The 17,678-nt window shown below is 32.7% G+C and overlaps 1 protein-coding gene across 1 annotated transcript; it reads right to left on the bottom strand.

The window, feature by feature from the left end:
• Positions 1–3,212: 3,212 nt before the first annotated feature.
• On the bottom strand, positions 3,213–15,806 carry LOC129925819 (interferon-related developmental regulator 1-like). Its single transcript, XM_056026649.1, has 11 exons — positions 15,602–15,806; positions 12,481–12,609; positions 12,002–12,092; positions 11,570–11,650; positions 9,280–9,526; positions 7,750–7,925; positions 7,454–7,562; positions 7,044–7,178; positions 6,827–6,958; positions 6,381–6,470; positions 3,213–6,227 (listed from the first exon to the last, which is right to left on the bottom strand). Exons 1-11 carry the CDS (start codon positions 15,633–15,635, stop codon positions 6,138–6,140), a joined length of 1,314 nt encoding a protein of 437 aa, XP_055882624.1. The 5' UTR covers positions 15,636–15,806; the 3' UTR covers positions 3,213–6,137.
• Positions 15,807–17,678: the final 1,872 nt, after the last annotated feature.

Here is a 17,678-nt window from a genome sequence, read left to right as displayed (position 1 = left end):
CTTAAAGACCAACTGAAGAGGTTTTTTTCGAAATTGAGATAGCGATTGATTTAGATAGTAGATAGCATCAAAGTTAGTTCCTAAAAATTTGAGATTTTAGAAAAGCGTATTTATATTAGAAAAAGTAATTTGAAAGTGTAAAAAATAACGAGATTTGAAAATCAGCTTCAATGGCCGAAACCGGAAGTGACGTATTGTAATGGACTGAGAAAATGTAAATAAAAATAGACATGGCTGGATACGTTATTCATTGATAGCGATTCAGATGATAAACTTATCTAAATCTTGCTGTCCAACAATTTTAAATGATACTTATCATGGGATGCAAACTATGCGACCCGAGTGGGCCCTGCACTTTCATTGGACCCGCGCTCATTCTAGGTGTAAATTATTGAATTAAACCATTTTGTAACTAATAACAGATTTCCTGATTTACCAGGAGCTCCAGAAAATCTGAAACTGCAAAATATACGAAAAAGTCCTGGAAATATGCAAAATTAATAAAATCTTATGAAAACTCATACATATCTCCTGAAATATGTAGATAAAAATTGTCATTTTGGGATGTCACTTACCATGGAAAACGCCAATCCTACGAGCTATTAAAAAAAAAAAACGGCATTATACAATACCCGTAATTGTGGAATCTGGTGAAAAAACCTTCTCGCGCCTCAAACAAATGAAGAATTACTTGAGGTCAGCAATTCTCATAGATAGATTGAAACATTTGGTAATTATTGCTATTGAGCGTAATCTATGTAGGAAATAGAATTTTTATGATGTATTGTATGACATCGCTACAAGCAAGGCTAGTAAAGTAGTTCTGTACGTAGTAAAGAATGAATAAAATGCAAATATGAATGTATTTTCTAATACAAACTCTTAAATTTCACTTATTATCCGTATCCCTGCCCAAAGTTGGCCCCTCGAAATCCGTTTCGAATAGGGCCCACAATGGTTAAGTCCGGACCTGCTACTTAGTGACGGGTGAATACTACTTGTTCTCCCTCCCCCACCCTTTTTTTTTTCGCCTTTAAAGTTACGTGGGGTAACTTGTAGACTTCCGACTTGTAGAAATCAAAGAGTGATCTTTTCTTTACTTCTTGGTGTCCAAACTGTTGAGCAATGAAGAGAATTATATATATATATAGAGAGAGAGATAGATTAGGGGTGTTTTTTTTTTTTATTCTGTGTTTGTTTGGGAGAAGGGTATAAGGCCTATATCTTCTTAATCTAATTTTGAAAAGTTGATCTAAAACATAGACGTGAGAAATTTTTTTTTTACTTTTTTTACTGACTGGTACAGAGATATACGTAAACCTGGCTGCCTGGTCATGCGGTTTGCACGCTGGACTGCTGTTCGGACTTATCGATGGTTCCGGGTTCAAATCATTCCCGCTCCCACCCCCCGTCATCCTGCGGGAAGTTTGGACTAGGAAGTAAAAAAAATCTTCAACTCGGAAGGAACATCCGAAACATGTAAAACATTTTACAAACAAACAATCAATTTTAACTACTAGTTTCATATAGTCATATCTTTCCTATATTTCTTTTGACACTCCAGCTCTATAAATGTCAATGGTATTCTTGAGATGCGTGGTTTATTCTGTCAACCTGATGCGACTCTCGGTCGAAGGACTACCCTCTATAGTAGGCTTACATTATTTTTGTTTTAAAAAAAGATGTCGATTAACACTAGCTTTGACTGTAGAATGTAGAATGTAGAACACTTACTTTGACTGTAGAATGTAAAACACTTACTTTGAAAACAGCTCAAGATTGTCGATAGAATAACTAACTTCCAATTCAAAACGGAGTAGCACATTGCAATAAATGGTCCACTTAGTGACAATGCCACGAGCATTTATCTGTCAGTGTGAAGCGGCCGATTGTATTCTTGCATTGTGCTGATAAGTGAGCAGTACTTGAGTTCAATGGTGTACAGTTTAACATCATTTAGAGGCTTTTACCCATTTGTAAAATGACTAAATCTACTGACAAACGTGTATATTTGACTAGCACAAATGCATAGGACAAATGTTGAACTGTTTCCCCATTAGTTAAATGAATGACTAGATCCAGAGACCCACACACATTTGTCCAACACAAATACTTATGACGTGCTGAGCCCGTTACGGTGCTCTGTAGACTCGTTTTGTAGACCAATGTTTTACTCTTATAGTGAAAGAAAACGGACAAAAAGACAATAGATATTACATGTGTGTGTGAAATAGATAGTGTGTGTGTGTGTGTGTTCACTTACGTTCACATATAAAAGTTGCACGTGGTTTTAATGTATCCGAGGAGGAGATTGGGGGGGGGGGGGAACTGTAGGCGTAAGCTCAATACATTTGCTTCCATTTAGAGATGCAGAATAGTGAGAATAGAGGAGACAACTGGGCTTTTCTTTATTTAATAAGGCTTTCGTCTTCACTTCTGTTGATACTGCTCTTTGAAATGGTGTCCTACTTTGGTTCGTGGGAAGCAAAGCTACTGTAGAGCGGTGCTTTCTTTTGTCATTGCTGGGTCATGACGCCCTGTAAATGCAACTTGTTTCTTCTTTAATCGTATAAAGTCAACTTATAAGCCCCTATTATGAAAGGGCCACATCTTTGATATCCAACTGAATGGGGCCACATCTTTCTGGTATCCAACTGAATGGGGCTACATCTTTCTCATATCCAACGATATAAAAGCTCATCTTACTGATATCCAACTGAACAGGGGCGGCATCCTTCTAGTATCCTAATATTTAGGGGCTCAAACTCTTTCTATCAAAATCAACTAATAGGGGGGACATGCTTCCTTAATTACCAACAATATAGATCTAGAGGCCACATATTTCTGATTTTCTAATGAATGGGGTCACATCTTTTCAACTATAATGTGGCCAATGCTTTATTGACTAACCCTGTACCAAAGAAACACCATTGGTTTAAAACCAACTGATCATCATCTCTGCCTTTATGGTACTATGACTGTAACGGGGTTTTAAAACGTGTATAATTGCGCTAGATAGTTGTTTTTTAATTTAAACTTAACAATTGTAAGGTCAACAATTTTAGACCAATAAAATATTGAATTCTAAATAAAAAATGGAGTGGGATATCGTGACATAATACATAATAATGTGTTGTGTATATAAAATAAGCAAACTTTTATTGATATACAAGTTATAGGCTTAAAATATAAATGAAATAAATAACACTATGTGGAAGAGAAAAAGTTTATTTTCAAGCATCAAGAAGCTCGCACTAATAACACTTCAAACCATCCAGCACACATCTCTACACCTACACATCCCACACAAACATTCACAAATTGGTGTCAGAAACAAACATGTACTCTTGTCAAGTACCCTATACAAATGTCAATCATTTTTTCAATTTTAGTTTCAGTATTTACACACATACAGATCAAACAAGGGGAAATAGTATCCAATGGTGAGTTATTTAGAAACCTCCTAGATGTCGGACATTAGATACCTAAGTCACAGAATTTTACTTCTAGGTAAAAGACTTTTTCTTTAGTAGCTCCTTTTGTATTATGAGAGATCAGGTAACTCAAAAGGAGGTGTGACTAATGCTTGTATATATATATATATATATATTGTCATATTTACAACTAAAAATACATTTCACAACTCTTTTAAAAATTAGTTCAGAAAAAAAATGTAATACAAGTTGAAAGCAATGCATGCATACAGACAAACGTCATCTTATTTGCATACAACACTACAAATATTTTGAAACAAAAAACATCTCATTACTGCCAATGTATGATCAAAAAAAAAAAAAAAAAAACTTCCCCAGAATGCCAAATGTAGTGGCAGCAGCAGACAAGTGAAGGGGGCATGACTGGTAAAGGACAGAAAGTTTACCAAAGAAACAATACAATTTTCTGTCTAAAGCTAAACGTTGAGATGCAGTTTTTTGGGCTTGTGATATTATGTAGTCAGATTATCTGAGAGTCTATTTCAAGTCAGATCAGAGTTGAAATTCAAAACTGCATTCTTTACCAAGAGGCCAGAGCAAGACACTTGCTCCAAAACACCCCAAATAGAAAGAAAACTATATGGCATCTCATATTGGTCTAGTCACCTGAACACCCCAACATAAAAATGAGAAGGAGGAAGAAGACTTGAAATTTTAAAAATCCACCAAAGCTGCCTCTATTTGCTCATTAAAAATGCAGAAACAATGATCCATATTAATAACTTACCAAACCAGGAACCGACAACCAACAGACATAATCAGATGATGTAGACTTAGTATTTGGTGACTATGAAATTGCATATTTTTGTCAATAGTAAACTTGTACAGCACATACATACAATGTCATCAACTAGATTAAAGCATGTAATTATAATGAAATACACAGGTTGTAGATTATTATGCCCTCAATGGAATACAAACATGTACACATAAAGTGTAATTGCAAGTCAGTAGTGAAATTCTAACAAGCCTAGCTAACAGTATCATGCTTCCTTTGTCTTCTGATTTAGTGGTCAAAGCAGAAATTGTTTGTCTCACTGAATGGCAAACACTGTTCATTATCAGGACAGTTTTAAAGAAAAATTAATAAAAAGAAGAAAAAAAGGATTCAATAAAACAAACTACAAGAAATGATGTCAGCCTATGTGCATAAAATTGAGATTTTATCATGGATTAAAACATTTAGTCAACTTAGGACTAGGTCTACATTTATCTAATGGTTAGACTAGTTTGACCACTTTATATTTACTAGCTAATGAAATTTGCCATCCCATATCCCAATGAAATTAGAACTGCACCAATGTGCTTGACTCTGACACACTATCATTCAAACTAGGATGGGGAGACATGGAGCTTGGCTGATTACAGAATAGTCAACAATCCAAACTATTACATTTTATGTACACTATGCACCACTAGACTTGCATCAAAGGAATGGATGTGATCCCTATGCAATAAAAGTGGACAGTGGTTAATCCTGTACAACACACTTCTACTCATACACACATACATAATGGCTACAATGTTTAGGACTATGTACAGATACACTATCAGGATACACATCACTCATTTGTCAATAAATATATATATATATAAATAAATCTTCTAGGCCAGAGAAATAAATCTTAGAATAAATGAAATAAAAACATCAAAAGCAGTGTTTCCAATTGGGGACCATCACATATCTACAGTCTATCAACACAAGTGTTTTCATTCTCTGTACCACATAAGCGCACTGGAAGCAATCAGAAACAGGACAACTCTGATGCAGTGAAGTACAATCACAATTACCCTTAACTCTTTTCAATCTGGGCTCACCATTCTACTAGACCTATCTTTGAAGGAATTGTTTTTCCCTTTTTTTAAGAAAAAAAAATATCTATCCATTTTGATGACTGACCACAAAGTGGCCACAACTAACTTTGCCATGCAGATTTGCTAACACTTTCCATTTCATGGGACCATCCAACAAATACAATGAAGAAACTTCTAAATTTTTATTATTTTAAAATGAAATTATGCTTTAGAAAGTTTGATAAAATAATAATTTCAGTAATAAATACCACACTATTAGCTTCTTGTTGTTTTTTTTTACCTAAGCTCAAGTTAACAAAAACAATTTTACAATCAAGACAAAAGAAACCAAATTCTAAACAGCAACAGAAATAATAAACAAATGAAAATTAATATTTAAAACTTGTTTTGTAAAAATGATAACATAATAGATTTGTTATTCATTTTTGTTGCATATTTTATTGCAGTGTCCCAATCTGTACTGAAAAAAAAAAACAACTAAAAAAATGAATAAAAATCTGAATACTCAGCATGAGTAGAAAGAGAAATAATCAATAGTTATTAGAAATAAAAATCTCTCTATTTTATTAGATGATAAAGTTGAGCAATTTCACTGGCAGTGAATATTTAAAATAATTTAAATGTTCTTCCTCTGTTAATGACAGCTAATCCAAGGTCTTTTTAACAAGAAGCATGTTTTAAGAACCTTACATCAAGTTATACCAGAAATGCTTGTTAATACATGACTTACATAAATATTTTCTCGATAATGAGATGTTGAAATCAATGTATTTAAAAGTTAACCCAGATCACAAGGTAGAGTACTTCCTGTCTAGAAAAGTAAAATGACTAAAAACCATTTGCAGTAACTGCCCTTTTATCTCTGTGTTTTGCACGAGCTTTAGTCCTGGCTTTAAAGGCAGCAGCGTTAATGAATGTCTGAAATTTTAAAAATAAAATCAATTAGCGAGATTAGCATAAAATATTTCATAAATAAAATACAAATGTTAACTTAACACAATTTTAACAAATATTTAAATCTTACGATTTACAAGCCCTTTTTTATAAGCAAATTATCAAACATATTTTTACCCTTTGTGCTTTGGAAAGGGACCTCGTGTGGCTGTAGTCATCTACCCCTGGTACTCCAAGATCAAACATGTCACGTAAGATAGGATTCATCTACATTGTAAACAGCAAATGAAACAATTTTTAAGCTCATTAGAATTATCCAGTTTGCAACTATCAACAACAACAACAAAAAATAGTTTGAAGAATGTTTAGGGAGAAAAACATAAAATGTTCCTCTCTGCCCTGGACAATTATCTGAAAACAAGATACCCTGCCAAAACTAATTCTTCTCATTTGAGATTAAGTTAATTTGCATTAAAAAATGATAGGACATTATGAGCATGAAAAGCAAAGGAACATTTCTCTAGTAAAAAATACTTTAAATTTTTGAGTAACCAAAAAAAAAACACTGAAAACATTCAATTTAGCGGAAAGGAAAATCTATGAGTAAAACCGATCAAAATTACCTTCATGTGCACGGAAGTGCCTGTCATCAACACATGACAGAATGTGTCATATTGTCGTCTCTGTGCCCAACTATTCAACTCCAGAACATTCTCCTTGCCTAGCTTCACGGTCTCACAGGTACATTCAAAATCCTAGAATATTTATATAAAATAAATGAACTACAAATGTATCTGGATGTTTTTCTCTTAACAAAGCTGTTAACTTTCTTGTACTCACAACAATATAGCGCTGTATGTCCCTAAAGCATGATCTTTGTTGGCGGCGGTCTTTTTTTGCTCTGTGTTTTACTGAGTCTGTGGCCAGCTGTTTCAATAGTTCGAATAGGCTTGTCTCGTCTTCATGTTCAAACTCCTATATGCATTTGAAAATAGATATTTTTTTAGTTTTTGACCTAAACTCATCACTCATATAATGTACGAAAATGAAGTCATTTTTGTAAGATGTTGAAACTCCTTAAACCATACATTTTCTCAGTTTTATGAATGAATTATTATTGAAGCTCTGCATGAGCAAAGAATGTCAAAGAAAGCAACTATAAACAAACATACACATGAAATATTTGGTTCTACACTAAACTTTTGAGCACTTATCATAGGGAAAGCATTTTTTTCTGTAATGTCTATTACCTCATTGGTTTCTCTTGCCAATTCATACAACAGTGCAACTGCTTCTCCAGCTGTAATTCTGAGGTCAACGTCAGCATTTTTAAGTAGATCTTGCAGTAAGCCCAGGTGTCTGGAAAAGTTTTTATAAATAAAAATAAAAAGGTGAAGATAATTTGTATGTTGATATCTAAAATAAGTCAGTCATTGACCATTTTTCACCTATGCCAGGATTTTCAATTTGTTTTTTTTCCCCAATAATACATTTTGTTTAAAATTTAAATAATTTAATACATAATTACATTTGATAGTAGACTTACTTCATTATGTGTGTCTGGACTTCATATTGGGGTGCTACAGTTAACAGAAGACACCATGCACTCAAAGCTTGACCCATCAACCAGCTCAGCTCAGGTGTAACACTTGGGGAATTCTCTCCCTTGCCATAGCCCAGGCAAAAAATGTCTTCAAGGGCATTGGTCAAAGATTTGGCTTTCTGGAAATACATTTTACAATTTATGTTGACTATCTTCAATAGATTAAAATACTATATTAACTTACAGTGTAATAAATACAATAACACACACATGTTAACGCACATTTATTATAATATTATATAGTTATGCATTATACCAGGGATGCCCAAAAAAATGGCCTACAATGTGGCTCCATCTGGCCTGCAGAAACATCCGCACAAAGTGTAGAAAATCCTCCCACACAAAAAAAAAAAAAAGCTAAGAAATTAACTTTCCCTATGTTAGGGCCCCTGTAAGCCAACTTATTTTGCTTATAAAGAAAGTGTGGTGATTTTTAAAGAACATAACATTAAACATCATAACCCAAAAACAAAATATGACTTAGACTGATGGGTTGATCCTAAATAGAAATTTGTGGTGCTTACATGGACTCTTTTTTTTAAATAAAAATAATGCAGCATTCTTGGTGTAAGCCGTGAAAAAAAAGATTGTTAAATTAGCCTAGAATGGAGGATTTATGAGCATATTTACCAAAAAGAGACAAGAAAATCAGTCTGCTATAAGAATAGCTACAGAATTGATCACATTATCAGTTGAGAACAGAGCAATTTTCTGACTGCTATTGCATAAAAAAGTGTCTGCTGCAGTGAGGCCTAACAAGAAGAATGCAGTTGAAGCTTTCTCTTAACCATTCCAATGAGAAAGAATGATACTGGTTAAAAAAATCTCCATATAAAACTAAGAGACGGGGTAGCAGATTTTGAAATATTTTCTATTGCAGCTTCTATTGTCATCTGACTTATCTGGTTCCAGTCACAGAGAATTTTTTTTCTTTCTGTGTCAACTGCGCCGCCTGACTTATGTATAAATATGTAGATTAAATGCTGCCACATCTGTCTCATATATGCAGCTTGATGATAAGACGTTGGTTTCAGATAAACTTCTCATTGATTATTGCAAGTACTGGGTTCACTGGTTTTTAACTCTTTCTCTCTTAATTAACAATATCAACAATTTTATTTTATAAATTTTAATTTTGTGTTTTATAAAAAGAGCATGCATTCTTGTATAATTCTATACCAAAATAAACATTTTCTGATTTCAAAAAAAGATGTTATTGAGTTTTATCATAATGGTAAAATGTTCAAATGTGAAAAAAAAGAACTATTCTGTCAGAACGTGGAAAATAATTACGGATATATTAAAATTGGTTAATTGTTTATTTCATTTGTGTTTTTTTTATCTTTTTCTATGAGTGCCGGAAATTAAAATGTTCCACAAGCATCACTGTATTATACAAATAAAACCCAACAACAATCACAAAAGAAAACCATGACACCAGGGATACTGGTCTATATAGGAACCAAGATGTACCTCAAGATCATCAGAACTAAGAAAGCAGCAAGTAGCTAGTGTTGTTGCACACGCCCCTCTTGACTTGTAAGGTGTTGAATTGTCAGTCATCAAGGTAGTAAGAACTGGCTGTATACACTCAAACAAGGAGCAGGCCTCAGAACCCAGCTGGACAGAGACTAAGCTTAAGCAAGCTGCTACCAACTCTAGCTCTTCACCTTTACTCTTGCGCAGACATTTTACAAGGTTCTCTGTCAGTGTTTCTTTTCTGTGGGGAAAAAAAAATGTCCACACTTTAAGGGATGTAAGTAACAAGAAGCTCTTAACCCAAATTAGGGAATAGATAGATGACCTAGACTCAAATGTTACTGTCTATTTTTATTTGTTACTACTAGATCTAAATCTAATGACTAGATCTAGATTATTCTATATCTACTTGATTATCTATCCTTTTCTAGGGCTCTACTCTAGTCTAGATGCTGTCTCTAGTTCTAGATCTAAAATACGTAATTTAAGAGTCTACTAGTACTAGTCTAGATTCTAGATCTACATCTAATAAGTCCTCTAAGTCTAAGAACACAGATTATAATAATTATATTATAGATCTAAATATTTATGTCTAGATCTATAAACTTATAGAGAACTAAATTTATTACATAACGATACATATAAATTATCTAGAATCTAGAGATCTATCCCCTTCTAAGTCTATTTCTAGATAGATCTAGATTTAGTATTGACATCTAGTTATCTAGATTCTAGTGCTAGTCCTACTTCTAGAAACTGTCACTATCACTATGTAAATAAATTAAAAATGTAATTATTTTAATTAGTAAATCTATAGCCTTAGTTATTTGGGCCTTAGCCTTACTGTGTCTAAGTTAATTAATTAGATTTAGGTCTACTCTAGATCTAGATCTTTAATAACATATTTTTGTTAAAAATCCTTTTCTTAGATTTTACTTAGAAACCAGTTCAGTTGAGTTACTCAGTTAGTAAGAATAGACTAAAAATAGATCTACTCATCTAGTCGCCAAGTCGGTATACTAGACCTAGTACTAGTTACTAGATCTAGTAGTAGAGCCATTGTCTGGAAAAGAAAGGGATTTAAATGGAACATTTTGGCTTATTAGCACTAAGATTAGATCTAGAGACTAGTATCTAGACCTAGACTACTAGATCAGTAGATCTAGACATTCTAGATGTAGATCTAGCTCAACCATATCTTCGTAAATTTGGGACATGGCGGGAGATGAAATGTAAACAATAAACACAGACCTATATATATTTTATTTTGCATTCAGTATTTTCATTTTGCACTATTAATAAATAATGAAAAAAAAAAAGGCGAATTTTTTTTTTTTTGGCGGAATTCAGATTTGGCGGAACAAAAAAATGAGAATGCGGAACGGCGGAAGATGTGAGCTTTTTTTATGATTTTGCGGGATGGTTCTGCATAATGCGGGACTGTAGACATGTCTGCTACAGGTTGCAGGGCCCTATGCAAAATGGATTGCGCGGGGCTTAATTTGGGTTGTGATAAGGATAATAAGTGAAAATTAAGATTTTGTATTAGAAAAGAAATTCGTCTTTGCATTTTATTTATATTTTACTAAGTACAAAACACTATCAAATTAACTTTACGAGACGTTTTTTTTTTAATCACGAGTAGGATTGGCGTTTTCCATATTGAATGACACCCCGAAATGACAACTTTGTCTGTTTTAAGATTTGCATGAATTTTCAGAAGATTTTAATAATTTCATGACTTTTTCTTATATTTTATAATTCCAAGAACACTTTAATAATAAGTTAAAATGGTTGAACTTAATAATTTACACCTAGAATTTGCATCATGCGGGGGCCTATGGAAGTGCGGGGCCCAATGCGGCTGCATAGGTTGCAGTGGCCTAAGACCGGCCCTGTCTGCAATAGTCATTAAATATGAAAGCTACATCTTATTTATCATTAAATTAAAATGATCTTAAATTAGGTAATTAAAGAAAATACTACTCTCAAGTAAGACTAAAGCTGCAATAAGTGCCTTGATTCTCAATTTGTTTTTAATTTTCTTTGTAGAATATTGTGAAAATCCTAAGATTTTAATGACACTGATAATGGGCTCGGTGACTACTGTCAGAGAATAATTTGTGAACCATTTTTTAGGTGAACCAACTGTCTGTAAACCAATTGTCCTGAAACCCTTCACCTTTACCATTGTTTGCATGCCCATGAACCTTCTACAGCTAATTACAAATATTTACAGCAGCAAAACAATCTATAATGAGTAAGAGAATACAAAATATGTCACCTGTCAAGCAGATATTCAGCAACATATTTTTTCTGCAGTGATTTCTGGATACCCTGTAAAGCAGTCATACGTGACTTGACACTGAAATAGTAATAAAATACATTTTCTATTTGACAAACACGTGAAGCATAAACCAAATAAATAAAGTGAAATGCTAAGTTAATCAGAGAACTAGCTAACAGCAAAGTCAAATACATGACTAAGGAAAATGGTGGTAGGCTATCTTAAAAATTCAAACTTGTTAAGAACAAGTTTAGTAAAAAATTAACAAAGATTTCAAAGCACAAAATGACAAAATTATTTTGCAGTGATTACTGTCATCTTTCTGTCAAAGTGGTAGCATAGAAATAATCTTTTAAGGTTTACTTAAGGTATAATAATACAAAAATTAAATTTTAAAAAGGCTAAACAATGTTACACTAATTTAATTACCTTTTTTCTAGAAGACCATCCATAAACTCTGAAAATTTCTCTTCAAACATTTCTTGCTGAGATGTTTCTTCAGAAGATTCTTCACCTGTAACTGAAAAATCAATTATATTAAACAGCTGATGCATCTCAATCCTTATAATAGTAAACGTTTCTTTAAAAAATAAAATTTAAAGGAGAAAAGCAAAATTTGTCAAGAACTAGAAAAAAGCAACTTAACTAATTTGAAAACAAACAGAAATGGACACAAGTGAGTTGGCTTGCCCAAAGTACTAAGTAGGCATTATATTTAATTAAATCCTTTTTTTTTATAAGCACTATATGTATGTTGAAAGCAATGTTGATTCGGAGCTCATCTATTACAATCTGATAGCTCAAAGTCTGTGTCATGAGTTTTATGTTATAGTTAAAAACATTATGTTAATATTTATATTTATGTAAGACGCATTGCTTAAACAGGAAAGATAATCTTAGCTACTTACTTGAGCCTGGACAACTTGAATTCTCTGACAAAACACTCTGAGTACTCCATTGATCCAAACTTTCATCATCATCATCTTCATTTCTCTGGCGAGGCGGTGGCATTGTGGCTCCATCCTGAGATTTCCCTCCTGAAAAATATAACGCTAAAAACTAGAAATTGATAATGAGAGGCCAAATGTTAATTTAAGATGGTTCATGCTTAGTATAATAAATATTAAGCTGTCTTTGAAAGAAAAGGAACATAAAACACGAAGATATGATCGAGAATTCATATAATGGTTTTGAATGAATTTACTTTACTAAAACCTTATGATTATGATGTAATGTTAAGATCTTTCTCTCTTAGTCCTTCTGTAAACACTGCTCAACACAACCCATCTAACACAAAAACTTGACAACAAGAGTTTCAAATAACAATGTAGCAGTTTAATTACAAATACATCAACAGCCAATACAACACAATTGGCTACACTAACTATAAATACTTTCTTGTACTTGAGAACTGTCTACTAAACACTACAAGTCTCTCTATCCTGGACTCATACAGCTACATTTTCAAGGACTCGCATTCTACTGCACCGTCCTTACTGCCTTGGGCTCAACTGCTCTTTCTTAGACACTGTCTCTCATCTGTGAAGGCTTTCAATCACATGACCATAACATGTACTAGCAGTACTGTCCCTTGTCCATCAACAGTCGTTTGCCAGAGTCACGTACGTCAGTAGGTCACATACACATTAACCATATCAGTCTGCCACTGGAGTGTATGCATAGGTACATGTTTTACAGCTCTTTAGGCTAAATTATATATAAAATTTTTGTTTTTAAACTTAAAAGGCAGGCTTTTTTTTTAATCTCATATATTTACAATTTGTTTCTAAAAATAAAATTTATCTAGACACTAAGGTAGGATTACAAAACATTCAACAAAACAAAAACTTTTTATTGTAATCATGACCTCCATCAGGCAAGCATTGGCCTGAAGTACAAATATGTCTATATAATTTATATATACCTATATAATATTCTGTCTATGTATAGATATCTATAGATTCTATTTAAATCTCATCTAGATATATAGCCTCTTTCTAGGTCTTTTTTTTTAAATATCTTGATCTAGACTCTAGATCTAGAAGTGTAATCTAGTCTCTAGTATATAGATTTTATCTAGACTCCAGACCTAGAGTAGATCTATAGACACCATAGTTAACTATAGTATAGTCAGGGGCGGATTGGGTGTCAAGATTGGCCCAGGATTTCTATACAATCAAGCCCCAAAATTACAAGCCATTTGAGAAAAATCAAATTTTATACATATTCTCAAAATGGTTACAATTATGCTAAGTTTGATAATGTGTGGAAAATTGGGTTTACGTAGCAAAGTGCAATTCTAATAGTAGGTAGCCTGCATGGTTAGCTATAACAATTAACTTGTTCATGATTTTTAAACAATTTTAGGTATTACTAAATTTATATATGACTTTTTAAATTGGATATTTATAACATGAAAAGAAAATTATGCTACCATGTAGGCCTATATTAACATTTAGCATGTACTTGATATTCACATATAAGGCTAGTTAAGATCACCATCAACAAACTATACGACTGTGTCCAAATGGATTACTCCTAGAATGTCTTTATCAACAGCCATTCCCATGAAATTTTCTACCTTTTGTCATGATGCTTCTCAGCCTATTCTGTACACATCTTTAATATACTGTTACTCTGTTTGTTCGTACAAGACAGATTTAGACAGCATAATTACAAGATACACCCTGTTTAGGGCATATTAATAAATTTTACATCTTTAAAATTATGTACATCTATGATTATAATAGCAACTATTGCATAATCTGCATGTTCCCTGATTCGGTTTCACTCCTAGCCTTCTGGTATATGGAATTAAATGCATAAATCCAACTCTTCATCTTCAATTCTTTTGTCCACCACCTCAAAAGGTTATCTGCTGCTTTCTTAATAGCTCTTAGTTTTTTAGATGCTGCTCCAGAGTCTACATCTTGGAGTTGGCCACACACACACACAATGTTATATATGCTCTCAGAGCATGACGTTAATTTTTTTAAAGGTAATTTAATATCTTTGTGGAAAACAAATACTGTCAATATCATTTCGTCATTTCATATTTTAGCAAAGTTTGTTTTTCGGTTTGAGTCTACATCTTCGGTGTCTTGGCATTAGTGTTTCTTCATTGGATAACGTGTCTTGATCTCAAGGAATAAAATAAACGATGTGTTTTGTTCATTCCGAGAACCCATTCAGCTGCTTCAGCATGAGATTGTTGATTATCTTGTGCTTGCAGGGACACAGATTTATAATTTCAATTTCACAGCATTTCTTTGGCAAAGGATTCCAGAGCAATATTTTCTTTTTTAACCTTTTTTTTCTGCTCCTCCTTTGAGCTTTTCTTTTATTCTGATAATTGATGTAGATCTAGATCTATAAATATTATATTGATTCCAAATAGTGTTTGGTCACTTTTGTAACACTACAATAATTGTGTAATTGTGAAGATTACAAGATCATGAAGAATAACTAAAAAAATCAACCATACAATGATACATAGTAACATACCTATAACAATTCGTATGTGACTGGACAACCTGATCTCTAACTCTATATACTATATAGAGTTCTAGACTTATCTAGAATCTATTACTAACTTAGTAGAACTTCTATTAGTTTAGTTAAAATATAAATAGATCTAATTACTATTACTATTAGACTATAACACTATAGTGACTATAACTAGTATAACTAGAACTATCAGATCTAGATTCTCCTAGAACTAGATCTAGAGACTAATTTAATAATTATAATCTTAAATCTAGAGAAGTCTTAAATAAATCAATACATTTACATGATGAATATCACTATTTAATGTGATTTACATAGATCTAGAATCTAGATTTAGTCTTAATAGAAAGAAGTAATAAACAAAAAGCACAGGGGAAAGAAATACAAAACATATATTTTATTACCATATGCCATATTATGATCCATATGGATTTGGAACGTGACGAAAACATGTTTTGACTATACCCACCACGGTCAAAGATGGCGCAACATGTGCCAATAAATGAAATTATTTACACCTACCTCCTCTTTTCTTGTTTACTTTATTCTTGGGCATTATTTAACTGTTTTAAAATAAGTCCAACAAGTTAAACTATTGTCTATAAACATAAGCCAACGTATATGGTATTCACAGAGGAAGCAGTAAGAAGGTGGGAGAGAATTTCTGTAAGACAAAGTTGACATGTTTCGGATACACAAGTGCTGGGATGATGCACAGCACAATATTTTTAGAATGCTCTACTCTCGATAGAAACATTTTAAAATATTTTAATGAAGATAAAATTTAAAAAAAAATAAGATAAAAATATTTATTAATTAAAAATATTGAATTTAAGAAGCATAATTTATTTATTGTTTCTGCAGGTAAAGAGAATACTCTTTAAATTTTATATAAACCGTACTGTCTAGAGGGTTTGAGACTACAGCCTGCAAAAAATTAAACCAGGACACATTCGTGGGAGTAAATCGCCTTGGTAGCAACTCGTGTTGCTGATTCACTGATAGACGACGTTTGGGATTAATAATAACAAAATTAAGAAACGTCTAGTTTCAATATAGCTGTAGTAGAAAAAGAATATTTTATATAGCAAGCTATAATGTATACAGAAAAAAAAAAGAAATTAACTAGACAAAAATAATTGTTAAAAAATGCTGAATTTCATTTGACTAGTTTAGAGGTCGTGACACAGTTAAGTGACATAATTTCAACCTATATAGGCTACGACGTTCTAAAAGTTCGCTATAGGCCTAGTCTCTGAGATCTAACTATATAGCGTATCGAGGGGAGGTATTGTTTGATAAATATCAAACAGTAATTTGAAATCGAAGACTTTTACGCACTAGCCGTAACCTTTAGCAGACGATAGTTTGACGAGGACGGGCAAAGCTAGGGAGTTTATACGACAGTCCAAAGCTCATATCACATGTTCAGGCGCTATATAGGACTCTATATTATGCAAATATCAAAATGTAATACAGCATTCACTTTGAAAGGCATGCTGTGACCTACAAAAAACTTATAGGCCTAACTTGTAGCACACACTTGGCAGAAAGCCAGATCCCTTCTATATTCGTAAACTAAATCTAATGATGCTTATGACCAGGGCCGCCGCTACCAGGGTCGGACTGGCTTTAAAAACCGGCCAAGGAAATTTGGTCATGGCGGCAGCCCACTTCATCATTAGTTTCATATAAATTTTTTCAATAATTTAATATTACTACTTATTTTTTATTTAATTTATTTTTTATATATTTTTCTTTAGTTTCTATAATTATTTCATATAAATAATAATAATAATAATGAAATTTTAAAGTTCAAAAACACTACTTTAAGTTGTAAGAATGTTTTTATTTATTACATGTTCAAATTCGTAATTATGCAAAACAACAAATAACTCCTAGTTTTAACAGCCTGAAAATTAACATAAGAAACACTAGAGACAAAAATTTCAATTCACTGTTAACTAGCATAACAGCTTTTTCATCGTTTCACTAGTCTATGCTAAAACATCAATGATTTCATTGTTATTGATTCTTGGAAGAAGGTCCTTCTCACAAGACACCAGCATGAATGATTGTAAAGTTGACTGGCTCAGCAAATTTCTTAATCTGTTCAAAATGTATATCAATTTTGAAAACGACCTCTCACAAGCAACTTGTGATGAGGATAATGTCAAAACAAATTTGTAAGCCAGATACAAATTTTAATAAGCAACACTATGCAAATTAAACTTCTGGAGAACAAAATAACAACAAACAATACATTTTTTTGCAAGATTTCATTTATTTCTGTGGTTGTTGCCTGGTATATCTACTGAATCAGACTGTTGAATGTTGTCTGAGACAGAGTCTGATACTTCCATTTCAAAGATCAAATTATATTCATCTTCAAGAGTTGTTTGAAAATTTTCCCACGCTAATTAAAATCCAATAATTCAGTTTGAAGCTGATCTTTTGTTACAGTATCATCAAAATTTTTGAGCAACCCACTCAGGTGCTGCAGTGCATCACTGGGCATTCTTTTCAGAATTTCTGCAAAATGTCTTGGATCTAAACAAGATAAATCAGCGTCAAGACTACCATGCTCAGAGAATCTCTG

The sequence above is a fragment of the Biomphalaria glabrata genome, chromosome 4 (genome assembly GCF_947242115.1).
Source record: "Biomphalaria glabrata chromosome 4, xgBioGlab47.1, whole genome shotgun sequence".
NCBI lineage: Eukaryota > Metazoa > Mollusca > Gastropoda > Planorbidae > Biomphalaria > Biomphalaria glabrata.
The sequence above is the reverse complement of the archived record's forward strand: the minus strand, read 5'-3'. Positions and strand labels throughout refer to the sequence as shown.

Excerpts from the sequence above, each read along its gene's own strand:
- LOC129925819 (XM_056026649.1), bottom strand. The coding sequence starts at position 15,635 with ATGCCCAAGAATAAAGTAAACAAGAAAAGAGGAG. Across the intron at positions 11,651-12,001 it reads GATGGTCTTCTAGAAAAAAG|TGTCAAGTCACGTATGACTG; the intron begins GTAATTAAATTA and ends TTACTATTTCAG. Across the intron at positions 9,527-11,569 it reads GCTGAATATCTGCTTGACAG|AAAAGAAACACTGACAGAGA; the intron begins GTGACATATTTT and ends TTTTCCCCACAG.